Source organism: Eleutherodactylus coqui, chromosome 2 (genome assembly GCF_035609145.1).
Source record: "Eleutherodactylus coqui strain aEleCoq1 chromosome 2, aEleCoq1.hap1, whole genome shotgun sequence".
Taxonomy (NCBI): Eukaryota; Metazoa; Chordata; class Amphibia; order Anura; family Eleutherodactylidae; genus Eleutherodactylus; species Eleutherodactylus coqui.
Genome location: NC_089838.1, coordinates 175,693,885 through 175,707,546, shown reverse-complemented (window position 1 = coordinate 175,707,546; position 13,662 = coordinate 175,693,885). Strand labels below are relative to the sequence as shown.

The following is a 13,662-nucleotide window of genomic DNA, read 5'->3' as shown; positions in this document are numbered from 1 at the left end:
AGTGGTCTTTTTTCTAAAATAAAGAACCCCAATTTTGATAACCTTTCTGGGTATTGTAGTCCGCCCATTCCATTTAATACTTGCCCGCTTTGTACACGCTCAAGCTCTGATATGTCTTTCTTGAGTACCAGTGCCAAAAACCATACACAGTATTCCATGTGTGGTCTGACCAGTGACTTATAAAAAGAACAATGTTCTCATCATGCGCCCCTAGACCGCTTTTGATGCACCCAGTGATCCTATTTGCCTTGGCAGCAGCTGCCTGACACTGATTGCGTCAATTAAGCTTACAGTTATGTAACCCCCTCCTCCCTCCCCAAGTCCTTTTCCATGTCCTGGTTTCCCATTTAGTGTGTAATGGTGACATGTATTTCTCTGCCCATGTGCATAATCTACACAAATAAAGATTTTTATTACCTTACATTTATCAGTGTTACACCTCATTTTCCACTTTTCGGCCCAAGCCCCCAGCTTACCCAGATCCTCTTGCAACCACCTTGTGTCCTCTCGTGTTACTTTACATAGTTTTGTATCATCTGCAAATGTTGATATTTTACTGTGTAATCCTTCTATGAACAGTTTACTAACAAATATACTAAAAAAGTATAGAGCCCAGACCCAACCCCTGTGGCACCCCATTAGGAACGGTAACCCAATCAGTTGAAATTTATTACTATTAATTAATAACCACCTTCAGCTTTCCATCATTGAGCCAGTTACTTACCCACTTACACACCTTGTCACCCAATATACATGTATATCATCGCGGGTGTATACACAATATTGAAAACGTCAATCTCCTAGCTAAGACATAGAGGTAAAAGGGATATTTGATATGTTTGTTGAGTTTATGTTTTGTGAGTGTGCATAAAAGCATCTTATTTTATCGTCAAGAATAATAAAAGCTACGTTTTAGGCTTCATAATTAGTACAAATTCTAATAGGTTTTCTACAGTGATTGATTTAGTAGAGTCGGAAACCTACTGTCTCAGTGATTAGTGTATTTAAATTAAAATTACTTGCGGATGTATGCGATACATACGCTTCCATAGAAATCAATTAAAGCCAGTTTTCGCAGAATCCGCACGAAAATAGAGCATACTGTGATTTTAGATCCACTCCTAGAAAACACAATGCGAATCCGTTTGTGTGCGTGGAGTACAGGACACTCCATTATTTTCTATGCACGACTTGAACCACGGATTTCAGCCGTGGGAGTCAATCGCTAATTCTGCGGTAAAAATCCGCCCGTGTGCATGAGGCCTAAGGGCATCTCTGAGCTGATCGATCTCTGCCTTCCAAAAGTTTAGCATTTTCATAGCTCTCCTATAAATCTCCTTTCTGAAAGACATATGGAAATTATATTCTAACTGCACTAACCCCTCTCACCACTCCACCTCCATTTTCATTAAGTCCCAGGTCACTGTCTACACTATCGTCTCCTCTATCTCTGTGATTGACCCCCCAGTCCCTTGTTTAAACACTCCTCCAACCTTCTAGCCATCTTCTCCCCCAGCACAGCTGTATCCTCCCCAGTGAGATGTAGCCCAGCCCTATAGTGGAACCTGTAGCCAACAGCAAAGCCGGACCAGTTCTCCAGCACATTCTAAACGGGGATCGAGAGATTAGATCAAAGTAATATATGCAAAAATTCAAATAAAAAAAGTCCCTGAGTCGAAAGTCCCACATTTAAGAATACAGTACACTCAGAATACAACACGCACGCTCACTTAGGTTTGCTTTATATAGCACTTATGTGTAATACTCTGGGAAGAGATATTTATAGGAGGCAGCAGCCTGTTCACCGGACATCACAGGCTGCTGCAGACAATAATAGTACTTAGCGATTGAGTGCTTAAGCCTATGATTGGCTGCAGCAGCATGTGATGTCCTGAATTCAGTCTGACTGCAGCCTGTTAACAAAGACTCGGCACAGATGACCGAGCTGCACCAGGAGAAGCAAACATAATCTTATTATTTTCTGGCATGAGGAATATTTACTTTTCTCAGACAGCCCCTTTAACTTTAGCCTGAACCTATTCCATTAACTTCAAGAACCTGTATAATATGTAAAAAGACTGGGATTCTTGAGCTAAGGCAGAAGCGCCTGTTTACCCAACTTTTATTTAGCAATTTGATAACTTACAGATTTTAGTGTTTTCGCTCCCACAGAATCTATGAAGTTGACAGGTGTGAAATCCAGAATTACTGAATGGATGTTGATTATTGGACTCATGAAATACTCTAACTCTTCAGAAGGTGAATTATGCAGGTTTTTATCAGCTGATCCATTTTTCACATTTGCCAAGTCTGTGGGTGGATCATCATTCATCAATTCATGTTTAACAGCCATCTCCACATCATTAGTCTGAAAAAAATACAAAATCCACATGTTGTGACCTGCTTAGCTACCGATAAAGACAGTTTGTGCAAGTCATTGCTTTATACAACATGATATAACCATGCATCTCGATAATGTGATCTTACACAATCACCATCTTCAATTTCTAGGACCCTTGCATTTTTCACCAGTTTTCCCGTCTGCAGGTTTTAATTGTCAGCTTTCCCTGAGCTGGTGGATACAGACTAGCTGCTGTGTAGTCTCCCACACACTGTACGCACAGAGACCATTTTTTTTCTCCTCTCAACATCTCTCATATAAAAAGAATCAGCAGCAGCTGGAGGACAGCAGTACTGAGCAGTGTAGCTGTGAATGCAACACTGAGGTAACATAAATTACTATTAGCTACAGCAGCACATATGTACGAGTTTCTCTGCCTCTGTCTCCCTCCAGCATCTCCTTACTTACTCCTCCCTATTTTCTCTACAGAGACTTCTATGGTCAGCATGAGACAACAGTAAGGAATGCCCCCAGCCCCCTCCCCCTCCCTGTAATCAGTGTCAGTTTCTGCTGTTGGATATGGATTTCACATGACCAAAAAACAGTGGAAAGCACATTAGAAGGAAAGCAGACCCCCAGTGACCAGCACTTCAGAGTGATTTTTCAGCAGAAAACATTGTTTTAGGCAAATAAAGTGATCTGCTTATGTAATAACTAGCAAAAGTTCAAAAGCATTTAAAAGGGCCAAGCTTATTTAATCAATCCTCAGATATACCAGCGACTTACAAGCTTTAAAACTGCCCTTCTTTCATTTTTGGTAGATTTCTTCACATCCAAAGCATGTCTCTTCTGGGCCTTTTTCTTTGCAATCAATATTGCACCAGGATCAATTCCAGTCTTTTAAAACAAAAGGTTACATACAAAATAGTTACACTAAAAAGTAGCATTTTCTATGTAATCCATTTCCTGTAGTCTCTCCGTATCATACTATACCTTTTTCTTCAGAGCAGACACATAGAGATCACTATTGGCAAAGTACAAAGATGTGTTGGCCTGAAATATTTTTATTCCAGGGTATTCTTTAATCTAGAAAAAAAAACATTTAGACCGCATTATTGAAAAATATAAAAGTAGTATATAATGCATTATGTAGCATATAAACAGTTTTTAAAAATATTTTTCTAAATTTTAGGCTAGAGCTACATAGCAACGTATCACATTGCGACACTGCATCCAGTTGTCAAAGTTGCAATTTCTGTGCAACGTTTCCACCATAGCCTTTGTTGTATGCAGTCAGACTGCAACTCCGAAACTGTTGTATAACATTAAGTTGGAGAAATCACACAACTTATGTTAACTGCCGCAAGAGTGTTAATAAACCAAAGGCACTGATTTTCAGAAAAAAAATGAAGTTCTTGTGCCAATTGTCTATGCAGTTTCTTGAGCCAAAGCCAGATGTTTAAGTCAAAAGGAAAAGGAAGGCCTTCTTCCTGTTGGATCCATTTCTAGGTTTGCTTCAAAAAAATTGCAGTGGCATGTTTCCAAAAATCTGCTGTCTGTGAAACCACTTAAGGCCAACCGCGATACAATTTTCCCATTGATTTCAATAGGGCCTCGCAGACCTTTGCTTGAATGTGGCGCTTTCTAATGCCACGATTTTCGAGCACCGTCTCCTCTAATTTTGGCATGTTTTCGGACTTTTTAACGCACCTCATCACCCATCAGAATGACTGACAGTTTTTTTGTTTTTTTTAACGCACCCCAATGCAGTGGTATACAGTGATTTATATTGCTGTTTTTAATTACGGTGTTTTACTGACACAGAGTGTGAGAGTGGCCTTAAGGTATTTACAAGCACTTTACAAAGACAGTCATTTTTAGGCTTCATGAACAGAGTCCCAGGGGCCAGGGTTACAGAGATCTGCCATACCACCATATAGCACCATACTATGGAGCAGATCAGTAGGGAGCTCACACACAGGGGATATTAAGTTAGAAACTTGTGTGGATGGACTCACCCGGTGTACCAAAGTCACCCTTGTTTAGGGGTGCCCTGGTACGTCCATGATCCTAATGTGCAGGGAATATGTTATATCATACGCTGGTCCTCAGGACATCCGGTAATGGATACCATCAATGGGAATCCGATTATGGGGATATTGGAGAACAAGGGAAACAGCAAAAGTACACATAGGTCAAAGCCTAAAAAAATCCCTGAACTCCAGGTATTATAACAAAAAATAGGTAGACTGTGAAGAACTTCTTCTTCAAGCTTGAGAAAGGCTCACCTTAGAGCTGAAACGTGTCGCATGTACTTCTTGGAATAAAGCACCTGTAATTGCATGGTGGTTTCTACAACTTCCTTCCTTCTGGACCTGCAGCAGTTAAGATACAGCTTTGCTGGATTAGGGGTGCACTCTTCTTAGGCACCCCTGTGAAGCAAGTTCTTCACAGTGTATCTATTTTTTGTTATAATATATGGAGCACCTGGATTTTGTTTAGGGTTTGACCTGTGTGTTCTTTGGTGTTTACCATGCTATGTACGCAATGTTTATAGAGAATATTTCTACAATATGGCGTTTAATGGAACAAAGTAGTGTTTCCAGCTCCTTCTCTAAAGAAGAGATGACAGACATCCTAAAACTGTCATATTCCTTAGCTCAGTGGACTGATTAAGTATTTATCCCTTTGCTCAGCTTGTCTGTTATTTTAAGTCGAGTGTGAAACAATCAAAGGGTGTCCTCCCTGCATCTGTATGTTATATTTGTGCCCCATCCAAACCAGTTTCATTTTAGCCTGATGAAGAGTTGAACCCAAAAGCTAGCTATAACATCATGTATTTTTGTTAGATATTAAAAAGGTATCATATCTACAAGATTACTTGGTTTCTCTCATGCAAGATTCGCACAGAAAAGTTGCCTGTGTAAATACACCCATTGCAAATAATGGCTTGCATTTTTGTTCAAATTTTGTGCATCTCTCAGTGCACAAGATGTGAACAGTTTTCTTGCCCGTCTTAAGGCACCTTAAGGCAGCGTTTCCTAAATTCCACTCCTCACAACCTCCAACAGGTCAGGTTTTCAGGATTTCCATACTATTGCATAGGTGATGCAATTATTGGCAATGCTTCTGACTGACCATATCATGACCTACGTGGGGTTTATGAAGACTGGAGTCTGAGAAACACTGTTCCATGGGTATATAAAATCAGTAAAATACATACCTCCTCATATTCTTCTATACCACAATATATATCCGTATTAGGAACCTGTCCAAGGATTCTGTAGTTTGAACTGAAAAACAATTGCAATGACATTTCATATCAAACTAATGTTAAAGCTTTTCATAAAGTGACAGTTAACCAAACGCAGTATACTAACAGATGGGATAAACAGCAGTTCCCCAATATATCTTACTATTAAAACTTCTCCCATTATATGCTGACTTGTTCCATTAATACACATGGATGGCTGCCAAGAACCCAAATATGACCTTAGACTATCAGCAGACTACAGGCTAGAGTTTACAGCAGTCTATAGTCTGTAAATGAGAAACAAGGATGTTTTAAGTCAGGCTGTAGTCAACTGGTGAAACCACTGCAATATTGCTAATTATTGAAGAAATATTCTAGCTAAAAAGTGCAGGGGATGGTTTTAGACCCGTGATGGCGAACCTATGACACGCGTATCAGCACTGACACGCGTAGCCATAGTCGCTGACACGTGGCCGCTCACCCAGTTAGTGAATACCGGCAGGAGCCGTGGCTCCCCTGCTGGTATTCACTAACCAGCACTACTAGCAGCGTTGATCCCGGCGCACACTGTGATGTCAGTGTGCAGCCGGGATCCTCCTCCCCCCCCGTCCCCCGATGTCTCCTACCTGTTGGTTCCGCGAGAGCCGGGGAGGAGGCGTCATGCAGCACACTAACGTCACAGTGTGCGCTGGAGATCATCTCTGCTAGTGGCGCGCCGGGCACAGGAGTGGAGCTTCCAGGAGGTAAGTACGTGAGTTTCAGGGGGCACAGTCAATTCTGACAGCGGCATTTAAATCCCCCGAACGCTGTTTGGGGGTCCCGCAAGGCCCCCCCGTGCAGGTGTCATGGCAGCCGGGGGCCTAATGAATGGCCCCAGGGCTGCCTTAGCAGACTGCCTATGAAGCCATCCACACAGGGTGGCTTGAAAGACTGCCTGTAAAAAAGCAGTATGACGTAATGCTATAGCATTACGTCATACTGCAGGAGCGATCAAAGCATCGCATGTTAAAGTCCCCCAGGGGGACTTCAAAGTAAAGTAAGAAAAAAGATCAATAATGTTTTTCAAATTGTAGAAAAAAAAAAATAAAAAAAAATAAAAGTTATAAAAGTTTAAATCACCCCCCTTTTGCCATATCAATTATTAAAAAATCTAAATCATAAAATAAAAATATAAATATGTATTTGGTATCGCCGCGTCCGTAAAAGTCCGATCTATCAAAGTAGTGCATTATTTTTCCTGCACGGTGAACGTCGTCCGAAAGGGAGTGAATTTCTTATCGAAAATTCCTTTTTTCCGAGTCATCCTGACGGCAGACATGGAGGTTGCACCTTGACCTTGTAGGGACAGGAAGCAAGAGACTTCAAAAGGCTCCTCCTGTCTCCCATTCACCAGTGTCTTCTAACTTACTTACATGGACATGTCGTGGTTAACCAAGGAAGATATTTATTTGCTCCGAAAAAAATAACATGGTTAGTTCCATTTGAACATAGACAAGAAGAGGGTAGCTTACCCGGACTTAACACAAGATAATAAGCACAACTTTTCCGCATAAAAGGAAATGTCCAACATAGGAGCCTCTGGGCTACAGATTCATGCCCGCATAAACGTTAATATAAACGTGTGAATTTTTGGGAGGGAAATACGTGCCGTTAGGATGACTCGGGAAAAAGGAATTTTCGGTAAGAAATTCACTCCCTTTTCCCGGCGTCATCCTGACGGCAGACATGGAGTATACCAGATTAACTCTTTAGGGAGGGACCACTGCTTGCAGGACCCTTTCTCCCGAAAGATAGAAATCGGAGGAGAGGTCCGCATTCAGCCTGTAATGTTTTGCGAATGTGTGCAGGTTGGACCATGGGCTGCCTTACAAATTTGGTCCGGCGTCGCCATAGCCCTCTCTGCCCAGGAGCAGGATACTGCCCTGGTAGACTGGGCCTTGAGTCCTTCCGGGATAGTGCTGTTGCAGGACGAGTAGGCCTGCTGGATGGTGGATTTTATCCAGTTGCTAATGGATCTCCTAGAAGCCGCTCTTCCTCTGCCCGGCCCCTGAAATTGAACAAAAGACAGTCAGCCTTCCTAAAGAATGAGGTCTGCTCTAGGTAGCATAGAATGGCCTTCCTTGCATCCAGGCTATGGTAGTCTCTTTCCCTATCGTTTTGGGGATTTTGACAGAAGGATGGGAGAATAATTTCTTGCTGTCTGTGGAATTTTGAGGCTACCTTTGGAAGAAAAAAAGGGGGTCTGTTTTTAGTATGACCCTATCGTCCTGGCTTAATAGGTAAGATGTCTTACAAGATAGGGCCTGGAGCTCGCTTACGCACCTCGCTGTTGTGATAGCTACCAGGAACACAGTTTTAAACGTGAGGAACCTAATTGGAATCTGATCGATAGGTTGAAGGGGTCTTTGCAGAGGCTTTGGAGAACTAGGTTCAGGTCCCATGGGGGGACTGTACTACAGCTAATTGGCCTCATTCTTTCCGCCGCTTTCATGAACCTGCGGATCAGTCTATGATCCGCCAAAGGTTGGTCTAGAATGGCCGAGAGCGCTGATACCTGCATTTCCAGGGTTCCTGGTCTCAGGTTTTTATCTGGAGGAAGTCCAAAATCTCCGCCACCAAAGTGTCAAGATTGGAGACTCCCAGCCCCCTCCAGGAGGAGAATTTTTTCCCCGATCTTATTATAAATAGCTGAGGTTACAGGTTTTCGGGACTGGCGTAGAGTCACGATAACTCTGGAGGACAGACCTTGTCTTAGTAGCGTCTGTTCCTCAGTATCCACACCGCGAGGTTCAGTCTCTCTAGGTTGGGGCAAAGAACTGGGCCCTGCGCTAGAAGGTCCTTCCTGGATGGAAGGCGAATTGACTCCGAGCTGACGAACTTTAGGAGCACCGGAAACCATGCCCTTTTTTCCCAGTGTGGGGCGATCAGGATCAGCGTGATGTTGCTCTGCTGGACCTTCTGAAGAACTCTCGGGATCAGGGGTATGGGGGGGGAAGGCGTACGCCAGACTGAAATCCCAACTCTACGAAAAAGCGTCTAACCCCTTGGCCTTGTCCCTCGGATCTAGGGAAAAATAGGCGGGACATTCTGAATTTTTGCTGCTCGCACACAGGTCCACCTGTGGACTGCCCCAGGATTCTGTAATGAGACGAAATTCCTTTTGATTCAGAGACCATTCCCCGGGGTCTAGGCCTCTTCGACTTAGAACGTCGGCTGTCAGGTTCTGGGATCCTTTGAGATGGACCGCTGTCAGGGACTGTACCGTGGACTCGGCCCATCGGAAGATCTGGGCTGTTAATTTCAGCAGGTGAAAGTTTCTGGTGCCTCCCTGGTGGCGAATAAGTGAAACGGCGGTCACGTTATCAGAGAAGATCTTAACATGTCTCTTCTTCAGGCTATCCTGAGCTCTGTGAAGCGCCTCCCAGATGGCCCTAAGCTCTCTGAAATTTGAGGTCTGGGCACGCAATGTCGGACCCCATTTGCCCTGGAGCAAATGCTGCCCCACTTGCGCTCCCCAGCCAGACTGGCCTGCGTTGGTGACTACGGAGATGAAGGGCTCTGTCACCCATGGGGACTCCGCCTCTAGGTTGTCAGTTGACCGCCACCAGCGGAGGGACCTTGTGACCGATGATGACACGGGCATTCTGCTGTCCAGAGAGGTTGTTGCCCCGTCCCAGTTGCCCAGGGTGGCTCTCTGTAGCGTCCTTGAGTGCGCCTGGGCCCAAGGAATAATGCCGATACAGGAGGTCATGAGGCCCAGGAGCCTCATTGCGTCCCTAATCGTTATTTGTTTCTTCTGGCCGCATTTCTGCGCTGCCAGCCTAAGGTTTTCCTGCCTGGGTGGAGGCAAGACAAGATCTGAAACGCTGAGTCTATCTGTACCCCCAGGGAGGTCTTTCGCGTCTCGGGGAGAAGACTAGATTTAGGGAAGTTAACTATTCACCCCAGTCTCTGAAATAGGGAGATGATTCGGCTGGTATCCTCTTTGAGGATCTTCGGCGAGGATGCAATTACCAGGAAATCGTCCAGGTATGGGACAATGTTTATGCCTGCCACATGGAGATGCGCCACCATCTCTGCCACTATTTAAGAGAATATCCTGGGTGCCGTTGAAATTCCGAGGGGTAGGCACTGGAATTGAAAATGGTGTACACGGCTGCCCATCCTGATGGCAAACCGCAGGTACTTGTGATGTTCCGACAGGACTGGGACGTGGTAGTACGCGTCCTTTAGATCGACGGTACTCAAAGTCCCCTCTTTTGATCAGAGTTACTGCAGATCTGACGGTTTCCATCTTAAACCTTTTGTAGGTAATAAACCTGTTCAGGCCCTTCAAATTAAGGATCATCCGAAACTGTTGTTCGGTTTTTTGATCAGAAATAGGGGTGAGTAGAACCCAAAGCCCTGTTCTACTGCGGGGACCCGGACTACCGCCCCCATCTGTAGCAGCTTAGAAATTTCATTTTTAAAGATATCCTGCAGGGCGGGGGATTGCGTGGGGGTGACTCTGAAATTACTGGGGGGCCGGATGAAGAGTTCTATTCTGTACCCTTGGGCTATGAGCTGCAGGACCCACGGGTTGTCTGTAATCCCCTGCCATTCCCGGGAAAAGCTCAATAGTCTGCCCCCCACCTGGTACTCGCCTACAGGGGAAGGGGTTGTTTTTGTCTTACCCCTGCCTCCTTTGGGGTAGGACCAGCGTTTTTCCTTTGCCTCGGTATGGCTTGAAGGATGGCTGAGGTTTGTGGGGAAATCCCGTTCTTGCTTGGTCCGGGAAACTGTGGGTCCTGTCGGTAGCTCTTTTTAGGATCTCCTCCAAGTCCGCGCCAAAGATGTGCTGGCCATGAAAACGGGATGTTACACGGCCTTCCTTTGGAAGCCGTATCTGCTTTCCATGTTTTCAGCCAGACCGCCTGTTGCTGATCTAAGTAGAGGCATGCACTCCAGCATCTCTAGGAGCCTTCTGTTTAATCTGGTCGTCGAGTTCCCCCAACCAGAGGAACATCGACCTCGCCCCAGAAGTCGCTGCGATATTGGACTTCAGCGTATAGGCCGTTGTTTGCCAGGCCCGTTTCATCAAGGCGTCAACCCTGTCCATCGGGTCTTTAAGATGAGAGGAGTCCTCGAATGGCAGGGCTGTCTTTTTGGCCATTATGGCCACCTGTGCCGACGCTGCGCGCGGCCGCACCGGCATGCCTGGCAGGCATCTGAGCCTATGGCCCGCTGCTCTTCCCGGCTGAAAACAACTGCGCCGAGCTGTGGCAGAGGAAGGAGGGAACCCCAAGGACCTCTGGTCCGCCGCTCCGACCGCTGCGGTGGTGAACCCCGGGCGGTCAGACCTGTGGCCCGCCGTGCTCCCGGACCGCGCGTAGATGCTCACGTCTTTCTCCGCAAATCGGAGTCTCTCTTTATATTCGCGGGACAAATAGAGGTGTTTGTCCGCGCAGCCCACTCATCCGTGATTACTTTCTTCAGGGTATCATTAACCGGAAACACTGTGCGGTTCCTTGGTCTGAGCCAGCTGACAAGTTGCCCAGGGATTGCTCAAACTCTGAGCTCGTTAGCGGTATGTGGCTCGCCCTTTCTTCCCGCTGAGCTGGGGGGAGACTGGAAATCGATGCCCGGACCTCCTCTCTAACCAGGGATCTAATATCTTCCCTGAATGTGGCCTGTTCATCCGTAAGGATCTTGGAGGTACAGTCGGGCATAGCGGCTTTTTATACGCCTCGTCCATTTTTTTTTTTTTTTTTTAAGACACAGGGCGCCTTTCCTGTGTTTTTTCTTTAGGTCCTGTTTAGACCGGGTGGATTCCCTGTCCTGCAGAATATACATGCATGCACATAAGGGAAAACCCCTACACAGTGTTAAATCTCTGAGCATAACATCCCTGCAACAAGTAACACTTACAGTTTGCAGGGCTTCCATCTCTGGTTCCTTTGTAGTCATGATGCAGAAACGCAGACAGAACCAGATTAGACAGATAAATCCTTCTCTGAAGGTGTGCTGTCAGTGGAAGCTTGCCGAGGGGGGGGGGGGTGTGTGTGTCTCCATTTTCAAATCTCCCGCTGTTCCGGGTCAGCTGACGGCGTCTGACGTCACTGGCTCCACCCCCCGACGCCGCGCGCGGCCGCGCTGGCATGCCTGAAAGAGAGAGGCATCTGAGCCTATGGCCCGCCGCTCTCCCCGGCTGAAAAACAACTCCGAGCTGTGGAAGAGGAAGGAGGGGACTCAAGGACCTCTGGTCCGCCGCTCCGACTGCTGCGGTGGTGAACCCCGGGCGGTCAGACCTGTGGCCCGCCGTGCTCCCGGATCGCGCTGACACCCCGAAGGGAGATGAGAAGGGAAGCAGCCCTATGGACCGTCAATCCCTACAGTCAGCCTGCTTTGAAAAAAGGTGAGGGGGGAAACAGCCCTATGGACCGTTCCCCCAGCTGTCATCCTGCAGCTCCCTGGAGGGAGCTCCTCTTGCATGTCCCTGTAGGGACAGGAAGCACTGGTGAATGGGAGACGGGAGGAGCCTTTTGAAGTCTCTTGCTTCCTGTCCCTACGAGGTCAAGGTGCAACCTCCATGTCTGCCGTCAGGATGACGCCGGGAAAAAATAAATAAATAAAGAATGCCAGAAATACACTTTTTTAGTTACCCTGTCTTCCAGAAAAAATGCAATAAAAAAGTTGTATGTATTCCAAAATTGATACCATCGGAAACTACAGGACATCCCGCAAAAATTGAGCCCTTGCTCAACTATGTTGACAGAAAAATAAAAAAGTTATCGCGCGCACAAAATGACCGCAGAAAATAATTGAAAAAAAATTAAATATCTTTAAAAAAAATACAAGTACTACAGTAAAAAAAAAAAAAAACTATATAAGTTTGGTATCGTAGTAATCATACTGACCCATAGAATAAAAATATCAGGTCGTTTTTGTTGCAGTTTGTGCGCCGTAGAAACAGGACGCACCGAAAGATGGTGGAATGTGGTTTTTTTTCCATTTGTCTCCGCTAAGAATTTTTAAAAAGTTTTTCAGTAAATTATATGGTACAATAAATAGTGCCATTGAAAAATACAACTCGTCCCGCAAAAAACAGGCCCTCATACAGCGACGTCGATGGATAAATAAAAGGAGCTACAATTTTTTAAAAGGGAGTAGGAAAAAACAAAAATGGAAAAAAGCAAAAAAGCTCCGTCACTAAGGGGTTAAACTATAAATATCGCGAATGTATGCTTTTTTTTCTCAAAGTGACACACCACCCGAGTTATGCTTGGTTTTATGGCAAATTTTGACACACCGAGCTCAAAAGGTTGCCCATCACGGTTTTAGAAAAATCCCACAATTAGCATGGTAGAAGAAGACATGGAAAACAGACATGAATAGGTTATGCAACGATTCCTTTTCGCATGAACCATCCTTCCGTGTGAAGGAACGTTCTTCTGAATAACCCAACTGGCTATAATGGGTCCAAATACGGTCGAAGGAATTCATGGACAGCACAGGAACAAAACTATGCCCATGTGAATGGGCCCCTAGGTACTAGAACATGGTAAGTTCGAGCCACAGTGGCTGTAGGAGGCATGCCATGGCACTATCTTAATTCGCAGTAAACCGTGTGCCGTTCCTGAATCAGCCACACTGTAGATAGACAAGGGCCTGATAATGCATTATAGTATGTAGAGAGATAAAAATACTTATCTGTCATTCATAATCGCAATTAAGATAGAAAGTTTATGGGACAATAAAAGAAATCAGGACTGACTGCCAACGTGTATAATTTACGGCATTTCTTGATGATCAGTAAATGAGCTTAGTCCCTGATTAAAAGCTTTTATTGCGTGAACATTATTAAGAAGTAGATTTAACCATTAACCCTTCCATGACCAGAGATTGTTGGGTCTTTTATTTTCGTTATTTGTCCCTACCTTCCAAGAGCCATAGCTTTATTACATTTTTTCATCAACACAGCCACGAGGGCTTGTTTTTTAAATGGTGCCGCTTCATGTACTGTATAATTATTTGAAACTTAAATTTTTAAGTGGAGTGCAATAGAAGAAAAGGCATTCACTGTGCATAA

The 13,662-nt window shown here is 45.1% G+C and overlaps 1 protein-coding gene across 1 annotated transcript in view; it reads right to left on the bottom strand.

Annotated features, from left to right (window-relative positions):
• The window catches only part of SLC26A5 (solute carrier family 26 member 5), a 62,826-nt gene that overhangs the window by 3,076 nt on the left and 46,088 nt on the right, over positions 1 to 13,662 (bottom strand). The window contains exons 14-17 of the mRNA XM_066589904.1: positions 5,565 to 5,634; positions 3,335 to 3,427; positions 3,128 to 3,238; positions 2,147 to 2,368 (exon numbers count right to left, since the gene is read on the bottom strand). Coding sequence (XP_066446001.1) covers positions 2,147 to 2,368; positions 3,128 to 3,238; positions 3,335 to 3,427; positions 5,565 to 5,634 — 496 coding nt within the window. The remainder of the gene's footprint in view (positions 1 to 2,146; positions 2,369 to 3,127; positions 3,239 to 3,334; positions 3,428 to 5,564; positions 5,635 to 13,662) is intronic.